The sequence below is a fragment of the Priapulus caudatus genome, unplaced genomic scaffold (assembly GCF_000485595.1).
Source record: "Priapulus caudatus unplaced genomic scaffold, Priapulus_caudatus-5.0.1 Scaffold91, whole genome shotgun sequence".
NCBI lineage: Eukaryota > Metazoa > Priapulida > Priapulimorpha > Priapulimorphida > Priapulidae > Priapulus > Priapulus caudatus.
This window is the reverse complement of record NW_014577152.1, coordinates 230,922-248,879: the sequence shown is the minus strand read 5'-3', so window position 1 is coordinate 248,879 and position 17,958 is coordinate 230,922. Positions and strand designations below refer to the sequence as shown.

The 17,958-nt window shown below is 45.9% G+C and overlaps 1 protein-coding gene across 1 annotated transcript in view; it reads left to right on the top strand.

Annotated features, from left to right (window-relative positions):
* Nucleotides 1–17,958, top strand: part of LOC106804874 (ADAMTS-like protein 3) — a 107,107-nt gene that overhangs the window by 69,344 nt on the left and 19,805 nt on the right. Inside the window, exons 7-12 of the mRNA XM_014806242.1 lie at nt 3,551–3,698; nt 6,060–6,156; nt 6,431–6,564; nt 7,068–7,241; nt 8,149–8,278; nt 8,761–8,971. Coding sequence (XP_014661728.1) covers nt 3,551–3,698; nt 6,060–6,156; nt 6,431–6,564; nt 7,068–7,241; nt 8,149–8,278; nt 8,761–8,971 — 894 coding nt within the window. The remainder of the gene's footprint in view (nt 1–3,550; nt 3,699–6,059; nt 6,157–6,430; nt 6,565–7,067; nt 7,242–8,148; nt 8,279–8,760; nt 8,972–17,958) is intronic.

Genomic DNA, 17,958 nt, shown 5'->3' with positions numbered 1-17,958 from the left:
GGGATGGGATGGGATGGGATGGGATGGGATGGGATGGGATGACATGCGATTGGATGGGATGGGATGGCATGGCATGGCATGCCATGGGATGTCATGGGATGCGATGGGATGGGATGCGGTGCGATGGGATGGGATGCGGTGCGATGGGATGGGATGCGGTGCGATGGGATGGGATGGCATGGAATGGCATGGATGGATGGATGCATAGACGGATGCATGGATAGATAGATAGTTAGATTTTTTTGGGTATTTTCCTTTCAACCAAGCGGTCACCAACTGAGTAACGCCACTGATTTCTCCGGACGCCGGGTATCCCGCTAGTATGTAATATAATAATATAACATAACATATAGCTGGTATATATAGCTCCTTGGGTCGACCGAGAAAAGTACTTCCATGCGATTACGTCAGGAATTTCTGCTGTGACGTCACACTTCCTACACATCCTGCAACGTGCGCATTCTTCAAAGCCGACCGCGGCACGCACACACCGTGCACTTAATAGGTTTCAAACCCGAGCATAAAGAGAGAGAGAGAGAGCGCGCGCGAGGGAGAGAGAGAGATAGAGCGAGGGAGAGAGAGAGATAGAGCGAGGGAGAGAGAGAGATCGAGAGCGAGAGAGAGAGACACGCTCGCAGGCAGTCATGCGCGAAACATCGCTTGCTTGCACGCGTGTAGGCCTATGTGCGTGCGTGTACGTGTTTGTGTACACGCACGAGAAAATAGACAGCTAGGCTGTGCACACGTTTTGTACCGTGTTGGATATAGCGATTGAAAACGAGAGAATCTCGTTTTCCCGACAGTATAGTAAACGCAGTATGCGTGCGTGAAGGGAATGGTGTTTAAGGTGCGAGATTATACTAGTTTGTAACCACCAAAGTAAATTAAATTTTCATCGTTTTGAAATAAACAAATCCATACCTAAAACGAGCAGATTTCATTTTCACATTTTTATTGCTATTCTCTTGGTTGAGAATGTTTGAGACTATTTGCTCACAGGAAAAGGCCTTTAGCCATCTCAGACTCTCCATGGGAAACTTTAACTGTAATATCTCCGATGTGTTAGTTTCACTTTGCGTCTGATGTTGACCCTTGGCTAGATTCGTAGTAGCCTGTGAGCTTTTCACAATTCCTTGTGATCTTGCACTTCTCAAAACCAGTCAAGGATAATGAGACCGTTTTCCGGATCGATCGTCATGCATGAAAACAAAACACGATACCAATTCTCTGCAATCAAGTGTAGCTTGTGTCGTCTACGGGGAGGCCTCGTTTAACCTGTACAAGTCTTCTAAGTTGCCAGCATGCACGTATGCATGGTAATAAGAAATGTAACCAATCTATCGCATACCGGTGCAATTGTCGACAGCGCTCGTCTGCAGTGTTGTCTGAGCGATTTTCAGATGCGAATGAAATGTGCGCGCTGTCACCGTGCTGACCCGGGCGCGGTGGTTTATTTCTTCGGATTTCGCGAGATAATTCCCATTTCGAAGTTGAAATGTAGGCATTGTGTAACTTCACTCGTCCTGGTTTGATGGATGTGTTCTGGGCGGAGTGGCTCCGCCCCCGGACGCAGAGATGAGGAAGTGTCGAGCGATGAAGCCTGTGGGACATAGACTAACGATATTCCCGATAATGATACCAAACCAATTGGAGTAAAACTATCAAATAAGAAAGTAAGAATTATGATATACTGTTATTTGTCAAATTTCGTTCGCAAGTAAATTTTTTAAATGAATAGAAATCCCTCTCAATCTTCTTTTCATCGACAAATACCGTATCTTTCTATCTATAGATGGTTTCTCTTGTATGACAGTTTACTTGTCCATCTATCTATCATCTATCTATCTATCTATCTATCTATCTATCTATCTATTCCTATTCGCTATCATTATTCTATATATATTATATATATATTATAATAATATAATATATATATACATACATACATACATTACTTTCATCTATCCATTTACATTCCGATCATCAATCTGCCCACTATATATATATATATATATATATATATATATATACATATATATCCGTACGTCTGTCCGTCTGTCGGTTGGCTTGTCGATCGGTTCGTCCGTCAGTACTCTTTAGCATTGGGTTCAGAATTCTTTACTTTCGCCACTATCTTGCTGCCTGCCACCCCTCCTCGCCTCGGAGAATGGCGGTCACCTAATTGCTCGCAAAGTATATTCATAGGCAAGATTATGTAGAAAGCGTTGCTGCTGCGTTCGTGGCTTTCTCTCTCGCCCGGAGACGTCAATGTGAAATGGAACGGACATCACAGAGAAACAGCCAACGATCGCAATTATAGCAAAGCCATCAAGGCTCTTTTTAAATTACGGACTCGTCGATATTTCAATTCATCGCAGGAGTCTCGTTTTTTAGTCGCCCGGCGAAAGTTTAATGCACTTGTGCACATAATAGGTTTAGCTTGGGGGATTCAAAAAACCGGAACTCAATGTTGGCTGTGATTATGAAAACGAATTTCTGCGTTCTCGCCATCTTGCATCGCGGTCGTGTGACAGCCGTATATAGTATAGTACTAATAGTAGTGCACGCATATTTTGTACTGTGATGCGTCTGTTCGCTGGGGGTTAGCTCGACGATGCCCGTTGCACGGTCCTCAAATCAATCTATACGTCGCAGTGACGGTGTGACGTAAAGTGGCGATGCATAGCGGATGTGGTTTATATAGCGGCCAGCGAGAAACTGGATTAGCGGGAACTATATTTGGCGGAAAACCCGTAGTACCAGTCGATTGTCTGTTAAGCGATGCTGGCGTGCCTCATAGGTGATGCAGTCTAATCTGACATTGCTTAAACGCCAAGCTTCTGGCTAGGGCGCTGCTGGCTAGGGCGCGAGGTGCTAGGTGCGACCGTCATTGTCTTAAGTTGTAATCAATTCCGGTCTGCCGCCTTGTTACATGTTTACCGACTACAATAATTACTTACATCAATTAATGATTAGCATAGAATCATAGAATGCAGTTTTTTATCCATTAAAACAACTAAACACGAAACGAGCAAGTAATAGTTGGTCTTTTTTTTCAAAAGATACAATTTTTTGAAAGATGCAATATCAAGGTGATACCACGAGTGCCACAATGTGACAGCACTAATTATATGATTACGTTGTCATGTATAATTGATAGTTCGTGAATGTAATTGATTAAATGATGACTCACTTCCTCATTGTAAACTGTAGCAATATTATTATGGTGGAATAAATGAACATGGCAATTTAACAAAATGGCTTTTCAAATAGTCTTCGTGTCTATATAGTCCTCTATGACTATATCAAGAGGTTAGGGAAGGGCAAAGCCAGCAACCACACTCTACGAAACAACACCATATTATAGAAGCCAAAGCAACAAAATTTCCGAGGCCCAATTACCCACCAGGAGTCGGAATGGAAAATTCTTCTTTCTTTTTTTCTTCTTCTTCTTCCTCTTCTCTTTTTCCTGGTTCTTCCGTTTCCTCTCCAACAATGCTGATCTTCTCCACTCTTCACTAGGTTCATAATTGCAGTCCGTTTTTTGTAGTGCTCCGTGACTTGCGGCAAAGGTCAGAAGTCGCGCTCCGTGCGCTGCCGGGAGGTGAACGGCCAGTACTCAAACATGTGCGACAACAAGAAGCGACCGGCGGGCAAGCAGAGATGCGACACGGGAGCGCCCTGCATCGACGCCGACGGTGAGCGTACAGCGCCGCCTGGCGGCTGAGCCGATTAGGCGTGGCTACCTCGCCAGCCGCTGCCGGCGACACCCGAGCGTTTTTAGATAGAGAGCCGTTCTTGACTTTGTGCACGCCTTGGGTACACTCTCAGCGGTGTCGTAATTGTGTAGAAACGGCGCTCTCACGAGAGAGAGAGAGAGAGAGAGCGGAAGAGAGAGAGAGATATAAAAAAAACTTTCTACGCTCGCTCGCGTTCGATGCGAGCATTCATGGGCGTGCATTTTGGTCGCAAACATTCGCTGAAAGCATCGGATGACGGAGCTCGGTGGGATGTTTTCAGACGTCAATAGATCGCCCGAGAACGGCTGTGTGCGCAATCAATTGCCATGTAGTTGGACTTTCTTGGGTTTCATCGGCGCCGGGTGTCCGGATATCGGCGGGCGGGCTATCGATGGCAGCAGCAGCACAAAATGGCCGAGCTGGTTATTTGCGCGCGACGAGATGTGTCGAGTCAATGACTCGCTGACCTTGCTTAATCGAGAGACATGATAGCTAGGCCGGTTTAATGGGGATGTTGCACTAGCGTGGTCATCGTGTATGTGTGTGTGTGTGTCCCCGCCGCCGGCGGGAACATCTCATTTAGATCCTTGGTTATGCTAGGTTTGCATTATGTTCCCGGCGGCCACGGCAGCCCCGTTTGCCCGAAACGTAGTGCGCCGTGGGATTTTGGCCATTTTTTCTCTGTATTCAAGTCTGTTTCAGGTCTTGCCAAGTTTTCTCACGGTCCATCACGGTATCCGTGAGGGGGGAAGGGGCTGAGTCCCGGGGGCTCCAAGGCGCACTACGGTTCGGCCCGCGGTCTACCACGGATGCCAGTACGTTCCCTCCCGGCCCGTCACGTTCTGATGGGGTCCCTCACGTTTCTCACGTTCTGATCAAGGTCTGACACGTTTTCACGTTCTGTCAAGGCTTTCTACGGATGAAACGTAGACACCGGGCAGCTTTGGAGCACGTTTGTGCCCACGGTATAAAAAGGCCTGAGATTTCGACGAGACAACATCATGAATGCCCGAGATTTTGTGTTTGCATGTTTGCTCGGTGCATACATCCAGTCTTTGCGTCAGCAAGAAGAAGGCCAGCAGCAGCTTGGCCTTCTTTCTTCAAAGCTTGGTCTTCTCTCTTCGTATTGTAGATGCAGTAATGTGTTGTCTATTGAATTCGAATGAAGCTCCCCTGCCTGTCCCGGCTTTTATATACTCCCTCCCAGACCGCGCGCGCCGTGTCAGACCGTAGTAGAACGCAACGCGCCGTAGCGCGCCGGGCCCGTAATACACATGCTTCCCGTCCCACTACGAACCGCCTCCAAGTTTTGTTACGGCCTATTACGTACTGTCACGTTTTGTTGCCTTCACCCAGTTTTACTACGGCCTACTAGGTTTCTCATCCGCACCGTGACTGCCGTGGCAAATTTTCTGACAGTTTAAAAATCTGGCCCGGCATCCACGGCAATCACGGCCTGTCACGTTTGCCCATTCCGTCCCCCCGCGTTGTCTCACGTCCATCCCGTTTTTATTCACGGTGGCCTGAAACGTGATTGCCGTGGCCGCTGGGAACATAATGTAACCCTAGCATTACAAGAGCGCATTAAGTATGCTTAAGCAAGTAGGCATACTTAATACGCTCTTGTTGGTTATCATCGATTATCATTAGAGTGTTGTTAATTGTTGGTAACTGTGAGAAAACGGGTTGCGGCTGACGGAACCTGCTTTATTTTTTCCCGTATTCGAGTGTTAGGATGCGCGGGGACAGTACCATGACCTATGCAGATGTCGGTATACATAGCCATCTGCCTACGCCGACCACCATTCTGTTATGCTTTTCACATTGGATTTAATTAGAATTGAACAGTCTGGGCATGAATTTACATCTTAGCCATCGGCAGATTATAAAAGCTGTCATTCGCAAAAAGTTTTAAAGCTAAATTTATTAGTTTTTCATTTTTGTATGTTTTCCCGTTGCCTGCTAAATTATCCCGCATGACATCAAAAGGGAAGGACGTAGATACATTATATAAGTTGTTGCTAACTCGAATGTCTGAGTGGTAATTCTGACCAGTAACCGAGTAAGCTAAGTGAGGCTTTCATACGGAATAAATGTGGAGACCTAATTGTGATTATATATATATATGCGGTAAATACATCGTACTCGTGCACACGATGGAAACACTATACAACGTACGACTTTGCGTCTTGAGATAGAAAAACATTCGAACACAGAACAACGGGATTCGCCTTGCCACCTCTCCTAGCTGTAACCGAAATCTCAGATGAATGGAAAACGTGTTTCCATGTCACGACCGCCTTCGCGTTTTTTTTACAGATCTGCACCTTCACCAAGTGGAAGCTACGAATCCAGTTCCTCTGCATCAATCTAAGGAGGAGATTGAGTACACAATGCCCACTCACCCCGAACCAAAGTGAGTAATGTCCTTGAAGCCGTGTCGCAGAAATCCGTGTTCTGCCCAAATCCGATTAAATGGACGCAGGTAACATTAAAAGAGGAAATGGCATGTTGCTTGAGCAAACACGTCTCGTATATTCATCTTGTTTAATCATCGTGATTTCATCATTGATTGCCTGATTAAACGTTGGCCAAGAATAGCCATTATGCAGCGATTACCGCTCTTACGGTTGCCCAGTTCCCTGTCCTTCACTTTCGACGGCTATAATTAATCGGGTGGTTTGCATCAGGTGGATGGTGTCAGACTGGGGTCCGTGCACGACCACGTGCGGCCCAGGTGGCGTTCGTATTAGATCTGTCAAGTGCAAGGTGTTTATGGTGCACCTACAGACGTACGTTGAAGTGCCGGAGCCCGAATGCGTAGGTACGTATACGCAGACGCAGTAACTCTTTCTGAACGGCGGCCATTTTGAGTCGCCCAGAATGGCTCGATGGTTAATGTCATTTTGCAGATCAAACACTGTAAAGTCATGTGCCGATCTGCAACAAACAGACGATTCGTCGTCGTGCCGATGTCGTATGAATGCGATAACCTCATTTGGGTCTTGCAATTCGTTCGGGATATTCCCCACTTTCCACCGCGTCACGCTCTGATACTGCCGCTCGTGAATCCCTCATGACTCGTGAAATCTCGCGAGACCGTTGGTTTCTAGCACACGCATAGGTAGTTATCAGCTATTCTAGCCAGATATCGGCATTGCATAGGTAGCTATTAGTTACTCTAGCCAGCTATTGACATTGCATAGGTAGCTATTAGCTACTCTAGCCAGCTATCGACATTGCATAGGTAGCTATTAGCTACTCTAGCCAGCTATCGGCTTTGCATAGGTAGCTATTAGCTACTCTAGCCAGCTATCGGCATTGCAGCGGCGCTGAAACCACCGGAGGTGGAGACATGCAACCCGGGTAACTGCTACAAGGTTCTGCAGGAGGCCGACGAGGAGAAGGGAGATCAGGTGTTAACCGCCAACAGCATGTCGAGTCACACCTACTCTTGGATACACCATCACTTCACGCAGTGTTCCAAGTCCTGTCTCGGAGGTACGCTGTGCTCGCATTGCAGGCTACCGCTCGTACTGTCACCTTTATTAATAGTCATATATAATATATATAAATGTCCTATATTAATAGTCCTATATGATATATATATATATATATATACATGTCCTATATAAGCAGTCCTATATAATATATTTCAATGTCCCATATTAATAGAACGCGCTTCAACCAGTGCCCATACGTAAGCGAAGAATTAGAGGAGACGTACAATGAAGGGGAGGTGTTGAACTGAATTGGTTAAACTAGTTTTAACACCCAAACTGTGCCTGGTGGAATTGAGAAAAATTGTGAATCTAACTTTTTAATAATGCTGGATTTAAGTAGCTGGATAAAGGTTTACAGATTAGTTTCTTTGAAGTTGGCACTCAAATAGTGCTCCCTTGAGCACGAAGATAGATCTTATCAGGTGGAAGGCTGCCACTGATTATTTTCCTAGTAGAGCTGCGTCACCGCCTCGCCCCTAAGTCTATTAATTTGTCCTAACTCATTTTGTCTAAAAATGCTAACCGACACACACCAGTTCTTTTCGTGTTTACCTTTTTATGTACGGAAGTTATCAATTTTCGTTGAGAGGGATTGTTCCTCTATATGAGTTCTAAATGATGTAACTAAATGTATGTAATAAAAGGGAATTCAATACTCAAGACTTACCGAGTATTAACAAGGAAATGAATTAGTATAGTAGGATTTCAAGAAATAGCCCCTTATCTCGGCCAAGATTGTGATAATGGTGTTATATTGTTTCTTTCGAGGTTCTCGGAATTATTATTAACGCGTTATTTATTATTATTATATTATATAACATTTATAATTATTTCCCGATACCGCCTCTTCCATGCTACTCTGGACGCTATGGTATACTAAGCATTGTGTGTCTATGTGAGAGCAGGTGAGAGGCGGTCTGTAGTGCAGTGCACACGCGAGACGGACCAGCAAGTGGTCAGTGACAAGTGGTGTGACCCGCAGAAGAAACCAACTCCTCTCGTTGAGAAGTGCAACACACATTCCTGCCCCCCAAGGTACGGTGCGACATGTGATCTATTTGCGCTCGCTAACAACATCATCTGTGTCAACGTCACGTATCATTATGATCTAGCCGTTGCAAGACGTAGACGTAGGGATATATAAATTGTGAATATAGATAGATCATAGTGGCTATAGTCATAGTGCCTATAGACATATCCATGTGGGTTCCTTAACCAGTAATAATAATATTAATAATATATTATCTTATTAAAGTAATACATTAATTATATTTTTAAGAAGCGATCGCGTTCCAAAAACGCTTAAAAGAAATCATTGGGCACGGTTTTATTACGAAAACGAAATAATATCGCTAGATCACAAATTTGCAAAAATCGTTATACGTTTAATCGTATTTTTACTGCAACTCGTTTACATTCTAATTACTCTACGCTTCTAATTACTTTAATGCGACTAATTACTAATATCGTCTGCAAAGACCGAAGTTCGCGAGTCTGACTGTCTTCTGTCCTTACAGGTGGGAGGCGTCGGAGTGGACGGAGTGCTCGCACTCGTGCGGGGGAGGCATGCAGTCTCGCAGCGTGCGCTGCATACACGAGCAGGGCCAGGGGGACGGTAACAAATTCGTGCTGCCGCATGAGCTGTGCCCCAAACCCATGCCTCAGGAACAGCAGCTATGCAACGCTGAGGATTGCCCACCGTACTGGGCTACGGGCTCCTGGACTCCGGTAAGAACTGATGTTGCTGTACGACGCTGGCGCTGCCGTTGGCGCTGGCGCTGACGCTGGCGTTGCTGTAGCGACGCGTTTTTCGTTGTTGTCTACAAGTTGCTCAGAGGCACGTTTCAGATGTCTCCCGATATATTTAGTTAGGACTGCAGAGCTAATTTGATTATGGAGCAGTTGTATTATACGAAAACAAGTTCGCATGTAAGCGGAACTATTGTGCCAACTTCAACTGGTAATTGTATCCCCCCGCGACGAAGTCGGCGGGGATATTATGGTTTCATGTCTCCCCAGCCGCCGCCGCTGCCGCCGCCGCTGCCGCCGCAGACACTTTCCCTTCTGCTCTATAACTCGACCCCTAATTGACCTAGCGCTACCAAACTTAGTATTTTTACACATCTTGGGGAGAAGGTGTGCAGCGTACCAAAACCAGGTCACTGCGACCTTTATTTGGCCTTTACCTTAACCATCATATTTCCCTTCCGCTCTATAACTCGGCCCCTAATTGACCTAGCGCTTCCAAACTTGGTATACTTACACATCCTGGGGAGAAGGTGTGTCGCGCGTAACAAAACCAGGTCACTGCAATCTTTATTTGACCTTTACCTTGACCTTGATCATATTTCCCTTCCGCTCTATAACTCGGCCCCTAATTGACCTAGCGCTTCCAAACTTGGTATACTTACACATCCTGGGGAGAAGGTGTGTCGCGTACCAAAACCAGGTCACTGCAATCTTTATTTGACCTTTACCTTGACCTTGATCATATTTCCCTTCCGCTCTATAACTCGGCCCCTAATTGACCTAGCGCTTCCAAACTTGGTATACTTACACATCCTGGGGAGAAGGTGTGTCGCGCGTAACAAAACCAGGTCACTGCAATCTTTATTTGACCTTTACCTTGACCTTGATCATATTTCCCTTCTGCTCTATAACTCGGCCCCTCATTGACCTAGCGCTACCAAACTTGCTATACTTACACATCTTGGGGAGAAGGTGCGCAGCATTCCAAAACCAGGTCACTACGACCTTTATTTGACCTTTACCTTGACCTTGATCATATTTCCCTTCCGCTCTATAACTCGGCCCTTAATTGACCTAGCGCTACCAAAACCAGTTCACTACGACCTTTATTTGACCTTTACCTTGACCTTGATCATATTTCCCTTCCGCTCTATAACTCGGCCCCTAATTGACCTAGCGCTTCCAAACTTGGTATACTTGCACATCTTGGGGAGAAGGTGTGCAGCGTACCAAAACCCCTAAGGCAACCAATTTTAACATACTTGCACATCTCAGGCAGATGAGTTATGTAACAAACCTTTGTCTTTGTGACTTATTTAACTTTACCTACCTTCTACGTCCTTACAGAGATATTTCATTTATACTTAACTAGATTACGGGGGATACATGTAGTTGGTGACAACTGCTTTTTCTAGTTTTATTGCCAGTTTGGTTCGCGTTACGCTTATGACCTCCAAACATTATGTGGTGAAATCAACAATTCTTGAAAGGGTTTACTCTTGTGCTCTTCTCGTCTCTTCTCGTTCGGGTTTAATCTTGTGACTCTACGATGGATCTACAGTCTACTTTTTCCCTCCGCCAAGGAGGTTATGTTTTCGCCCCTGTTCGTTTGTTACCTCCGCCAAGAAGGTTATGTTTTCGCCCCTGTTCGTTTGTTGCCTCTGCAAGTAGATACTCTGCCAAGGGGGTTATGTTTTCGCCCCTGTTAGTTTGTTGGTTTGTTTGTTTGTCTGTCAACAGGATATCTCAAAAAGGTACGGATGGATTTTGATGATTTTTTTTGGACGGGTTGGTCTTGGGCCAAAAACCAATCGATTACATTTTGGTGGTGATCCGGATCCAGATCTGGATCCAGGATTTTTTGTGGGAAGATTTCGACGCATTCAAAATTCATCAAAAAAATCCTGGTTTTTTTCTCTCCAAAATTTCTGAAAATTTCATCAAACTCTATATTGGATATACCACTGGCGCATACACTGTTACGCTATGGCAGAGGTTTGCTATCTCCGATTGCCGGTCATAGTGAAACGTGAAGGACAATCGATTCAAGAGTCCATGCGTGTAATGGATTCTTGTGATCTCTCAGGGTTAGAGTAGGGCCTAATGTATTCGCTATTTTGTTATCTAGGAATACAGGATCGCGCTAGGACCTTGACGCTATATGCGTAAGCATTGCTTTCGGAAACACTCGGAAGCAAACACAACAATAATACTATTGAATAAATCATGCCTTGAAGAATCCAAAGAGATGATTTTGGCTTTCAATCACTTCAGATATTGGAAAATCATTGCGAGGCACAAACAGTACTTTTGATTAAATTTCCCTACTAACTGCCTCCACTTGGTCAATAAATATTTGTTAATCTTCTCGAGGGCCTTATCTCGTTGCCATAGTTACTGAATTGAATTTCAACTATGTGTTCTGCGGAATTGTTCTGATAAGGTTTGCATGCTCCTTAATGGGATTACAAGTTGTTCGACATTTTTTGTTTGTATAAAGTTTGCCGAAATCACGTGATCTCAATGCACTTTGTTCAGTGGCCGCTGTCAAAGTAGACACTAGCTGTTCGAATAGTTATGTGCGCGCATATCCTGGACAGACATACACAACACCATGAGTAACGGGCGCTTTTTTTCCCTCATATAAACTTCACACAGTGCCGACAAAATTGCATTTCTTGGAATTCGCGTGAACAATTCTTTCGGCGAAAAAACCAGTGCGTTCGTCCTTCCGACTTTCGGAGCTATTGGCGATTCGTGTTTCAACGCCGAAAAAACCGTCCACGGCTAGCCGACCACGAGAAGAATGGAGACGTTCACTTAATTGGAAAAGCCGCTAGGCGCTGTGTGGACGACGCCGATGTGCGCCATCTCACCACGTTACACTGCAGCAGCCCATTGATCGGGCAAGCATTCACTGCTTCCTTCCTGAAACTTGTCGACGGTTCGTAATTTCATAACGTCATGCACGCGGGATGCTGAGCTTGCTTTGTCCGCCGCTGGGCGCTTTGACGCGGATGCGTTTGTTCGTGGCGCGAAGGGAAGATCTTTAAATACCATACAGAGATGAGTATATTTACGTTACGTACCCCTACATACACGCACGCACGCACGCACGCACGCACGCACGCACGCACGCACGCACACGAACAGAGCTGCGCGGATATATTTATAGCCGGCATTCACGCAGCATATATATATATATATATATATATTTAGGTAAAATCTAGAAAACGAATAATCATGACATGTATACTATATGTTTTCTATTATCATTTTGCGAATCCGTATGAATCCGCAATGGGATTCACAAGAAATTGCGGCATATGTGCGGAGTAACGGATATCCTCAAATAAAGCGTGCAGTGTGCGTAAAAGCGATCGCGCAATAAGTATGTTTACTATAGCACGACCCCACTTCCACGAGCAGTAAAATGGCCAGAAATACTATGCTATAAACTCGACGCGTGCAGCCCATAATTGTGGTGGGCACTCGCTCGTAAAGAATCCAGCAATAAATGTAGTGCGGCCAAAATATTCCCGTTTTCCGAATGCCGGCCTAAGAGTATTTTACCGATTCCTTGCCCGGCTACGCTGCGACCCTGCTGCGATGTGACTGAAATTCGACAACCCTCGTGTGTAGCAATGGTATGTGACGGGAGGTATTTACAATAGCGGCGAAAATTGAGGCGCGATTCATGCGACGCGTCTGGATCCAGGATTTGTTTTTCTTGTGGGGAAGACTTCAAAATTCATTAAAAAAAATCCTGGATCTTTTTTCTTTTTTTTCAAATTTTTGAAAATGTCATCAAACTGTATATTGGGTGTACCAGCAAAATGGGGGGACTGTTACGCTGTCGCGGAGGTTTGCTATCTCTGATTGCTCCTGTTTGAAATTTACTCGGTCAACTCTTTCAACAACGCGACTGAATCTATTTCGTGGGTACCTTCCCAATGTTCGTCGATTTATTGACAGGCGTTGAAATACGCTGTCATAATTGGTGGACATCCGAAGTTCATCCGAAACTATAAGCATGGCTCTCTCGCTGTGTATACAAGTTTAAGTGCTTTCTTGTATAATTGGACTGCCCATCTCAATCGGGAACTTGGCCAGTCGGAAAAGCGCTGTATGCGATTGCGTTAGATTCGCTCTCGTTTTTATCGTAATAAAGACCGACGCAGCATTTAAACCCAGCGACGATCGATCGACGGTGGCGACTTACAGCGGTCGCTTGAAGTCGCTGAAAAGCTGTGGCGGAGTGGCGAACGGGCCCGTCACCAACAATTACGTCATTACGGGCGGCGTGGCGGCGCATGTCTGGCTGTATAGACGCTGCGATGTCGCACGACGCAGCATTTTACACGGGACATGTTTCATACAGATGTTTGCGTACAACACCGCAGTGTCCACCGTTGGGCTTTGTACGTACGTAATGAGGAGCAGGCGCCTAAAGATGTCTATTATTATTGTCTGATTATTATTATTATTATTTCCAAAGTGGATCACGGCATTAGCCGGTGGCTTCTGGGTTGGCCGTGTCCCATTATTATTATTATTATTATTATTATTATTATTATTATTAGTTCCAAAGTGGATATAAATTAACATCTTTAACGTCTTTTTAACGGCTTTTTAATTAACGACTTTTTTTAACTGTCGCTTCTCGAACGAGCCCGGCTAGGCAACTGCGTGGTGCATATCTGCTGTTCGGCGCTGTCTGGATTATGCACACCGTGTATACATGGCCGTAGCCTGTGGGGGGGGCAAGGGGGCATCTGCCCCCTTGATTTTGGAGCATAATTAAAAAATAAGCTTAGCTAATAATCGTAAATAACCGATAACGTTATTTTTTGGTCACTTATCCGTGAAAGACTCGTCGCAGAACCACCCCCACCACACTATGTGCGTCGATCAAGAGCTGCGCCCGTCGCTCATCATTACACAGTTGAGTCGTGAAATTTAGCCCCTGCTAGGAACTTGCTCAACTGCTCAGCCTACGGCCCTGGTATAGGAATCGAGGAGGTAGCCGAGAAACCACCATGCACATAGAATCGTGGGTCACTCACTCACTCATCGATATAACACACGCTATAGGGGCGGGGTGTACGCAGTTTCAGCTGACTGCATTATCGACCCCCCCCCCCCGACCCGCGGACAGTGCGGGAGGGGCGGAGCGCAGTGCCCCCCGGGTGCTGCGGGGTACTGCTGCCAGTACTCAGCCGTATAGAAGCGCTACTCTAATACGACGCACGCTGGCATGGCAGTGCACGGCTGGGTGCGTGCTAACTGGTGGCCGCCGCAACCAGTGTGTGTGTGTGTGTGTGTGTGTGTGTGTGTGTGTGTGTGTGTGTGTGTGTGTGTGTGTGTGTGTGTGTGTGTGTGTGTGTGTGTGTGTGTGTGTGTGTGTGTGTGGTGTGCTCGTGCTGTGTGTAGTGCTGTCGTGGCGGTAGAAGCACAGCGTAGTCTGCGTCTCGCGCGTTGTTCGCCCGTATAGAGTTAAGCTGCGGTTTACAAATTACACTGCCGACGACTTTGTGTTGGCGAATTGCCGAATGTGTACCAACTTCGCAAATTTCGGCAACTGAAACAATCGGCCGTGTAAACGCAAAAACGTTGCACGTCCAAGACCGATCGCATACCACCTAGCTTCGGAAGAAATGTTATAATATAGAATATGTATCTAATTCGCAATCGCCCAACTCAAACGTTGGCAGTGTAAACCCAGCTTTACGGAGTATCACTGCTTACTAGGCCTACCCCTGTCGCTTTCGCTCCGCCCGAGAAAACCTTCCCTGTAGCGAAGACGCCGCCCTGCTGGCACCCGAGCGAAAGCTGACGCGTGTATTATAGCAGCTGTATTACGAGCAGCTCTCTATCGTCGCGTGACGACTCGGACAAATCGAGACGCATTATCGCTGCGAAACGTTGTAAACCGACGACTGACCGAGTAACGCGAGGAAATGCCAACCAGCCGATCTTACTGACCAGGCACGTCTACTGACCAGCCGTTCTTACTGAACCAAGCGCTACTTACTGACCAGCCGTTCTACTACCAGCCGCTTTCTTACTGACCAGCGATTCTTACTGACCAAGTGTATTTCTTACCATGCACCAGCCCGTTTACCTACTGACCAAGCGTTCCTACTGACCAGCGTTCTTACTGCACAGCGTCTGACTGACCCCAGCGTTCCTTACCTGACCAGCGTTACTACTGACCAACGCGCTGTTGCCTATGACCAGCAGCGTTCCTACCTGACCAGCGTTCCTACTGAACCAGCGTCCTAGGACCAGCGTTCCTAGTGACTCAGCGTCCTATGTAGAACTAGCCCGTTCTAAAGTGACCAGCCGTTCCTCCACGTCGACTAGCCGTTCTTAAGTGGACTAGCCCCGTCCTAGTGACTAGAGTTCCTAGCTGACAGCCTTCCTAGTGACTCAGCCGCTTCCTGTGACCAGCGGTTTCTAGCGTGACCAGCGTTCCTATTGACCAGTGTTCCTAGTGACTAGCGTTCCTAGTGACCAGCGTTCCTAGTGACCAGCGTTCCTACTGACTAGCGTTCCTACTGACTAGCGTTCCTAATGAGTCTACGCTTGGCAATGCAGGCTTCACTTAACTACGGAAGCACGCCGTCTGTTACACGGCGTTCGAGCAAACCTAGGATTGATAAGCGAAAGGGGAAAACCTTACGCTGGATAATCTCAGATCTCGCGGCTCTGATGAAAGCATGTACGGGAAGCCGGGATCTGTGACGCGGTTCTCACGTTGGCGGCAGCCGCTAGGGGATTAGCCCCGTGAATATACGCCTTCCGTAGTGTCAATCGTGACCTCCTTTTACGCTCACAACGCTGTCGGTGTGTGCAAAGTAAGTAGTAAATCATGCCGTAGCGGAAACCAAACAATTCCCCCCGGCTCTGCCAACGAGTTCCAATTACATCCCCGTACGGGGCCAACCGCCACGTGCGAAGGCCAACCTGCTCTATTGAGAAACTAAACCGAAAAAGTTCATCATTGTTTGAATTTTAAGACGCAGTTGGACGTACGGCTGCGGATGCGCACAGACACGGGCTTGTGCGCGCGCTGCGAGTATGAACAGAGAAACAGTAATGAACACCCACTTAGTTGCTCTTCTTCTCACGGCCACTGCATGCGTAGCTTCTTGCAATAGCCGCCGTCTGGGTAAACGCAATATTAGCCGCTGATTTCATTATCTCGGGCTGTGCCAGTAGGGCATGTTCACTGAAAGGGACCTGTCAGCCAGTGGCAATGAGCCGTCAGATTTCTGTGCGCATCTAGCGCCGTGGCCCGTTACGCAGGGCCCGAATATTGACTTGTGATCGGCCCGCTGTCGTGCGCTTCTGGTCATGTTGATAGATGAGTCCATAGACGGGCAATGCGAAGGAGCACGCCTGTATAAACAGAGCGCTCCCCCAGGGAAACTGCGCGAATTGTCGACACTTAAACAGTGTCAACGTCACATTACTGAGGAGACGTTGTGTAAAAGGAAGCCCGCGTGGGATTCGCGCTGACCCATAAACCTCGTCTTCCCCCCCCCCTCCCGGGGGCGTGCGGTGGTCAGCGCAAGTAACAAGGTGCTCCATAAACCCTGCTATGAGGGGAAAGTAAAAGCCGGACTATCGCCATGGGAGTATATAGCGCTTTTATTTACCCTGCTATGCGTGTGAAATATGTCTATGCGCTAGCTGCTATGGGTAATATCTTAGCTGTTAGTGGAGTAAATGATGTAATTTCATAAGTAGACGGCTACGCAGTATAATTACTACGTTGTAGTTGCTGTTGCGTTCGTATTTTCTGTGCGCTTATAAATTCAGAATGGCAGTGAAAAAATGCTTCAATATTCGTACTAATAACGCATTCTTATTAAGGAAGGAGACGAACGTTTGAATTTTGAATTGAATTTCGTGTTCACGCCCCACTTATATTGCTCACTGCAGCTGACTTCGTTCGTCTCTAAGTCCTTATGTCTCCACGGCTTCCGAAAGAGCAGCAATAGAATGTGATAACTTCAGAATAAACATCTTCTGTACATAGCATTACGCCAGACTCAGCTATTCTCGTCACAGACGTAATTTCGCTCAGCTTTGGTTGTGATCAATAATAATTTGCCGAGTTCTGTCGGTTCATTATTTGCTTTTTCAATATGTGCAACTTGTTTTAAGCTCGTTTTATCATCACCGACATCAGCAGACATCACCTCGTCGAGTTACTCGCACCTAAACAGCCTGCGTACAAATAGATTAAAGCCATTTTTAGGCAAATTAGCACAGAATTCGAATAGACCGAATTAGAAATTCGCACAGTTATGAGCACGATGTAAGATAATGAAAAGCCCATTTAATGTAAACTATCAATCTTGCAATGCAGTTACATTAATTTTCTTAAACAAACCACTAATTTTTGCGATATTTTCACAACTGAGAGTCCTCATCCGATATATATCCTTATTATAGGACTAAAATTGTAAATTCGAGTCGACGGCCGAACAAACTTACGTAGGCCTATGACATATTATATTGTGGCGATATGGAGAAATAAAAGTCGATATACATTAATTAACGATAGACAATTAAAAAATGTAAAAAATATTTTGCGTTCTCAGCAACACCCTTCAAACAACACGTGTTGCGACAATTTTTAACATCGTTAATGCTTAATAATTACCTCCGCCAAGGGGTTGGCAGGAGGTTATGTTTTCACCGGCGTGTGTTTGTTGGTTTGTGGGTTTGTGCGTGTACAGCCTAACTGGAAAAGTTATGGACGGATTGTCATAAAATTTTCAGGATACGTCAGAAAGGGGGGGGGCTAACTTAGAATTGATTAGATTTTGGTGGTGATCCGGATCCAATTAATTAATTAATTAATAAAATTGCCAGGATAGGTCAGAAATGGGGTAACTTAGAATTGATTCGATTTTCGTGGTGATCCGGATCCAATTAATTAATTAATTAAT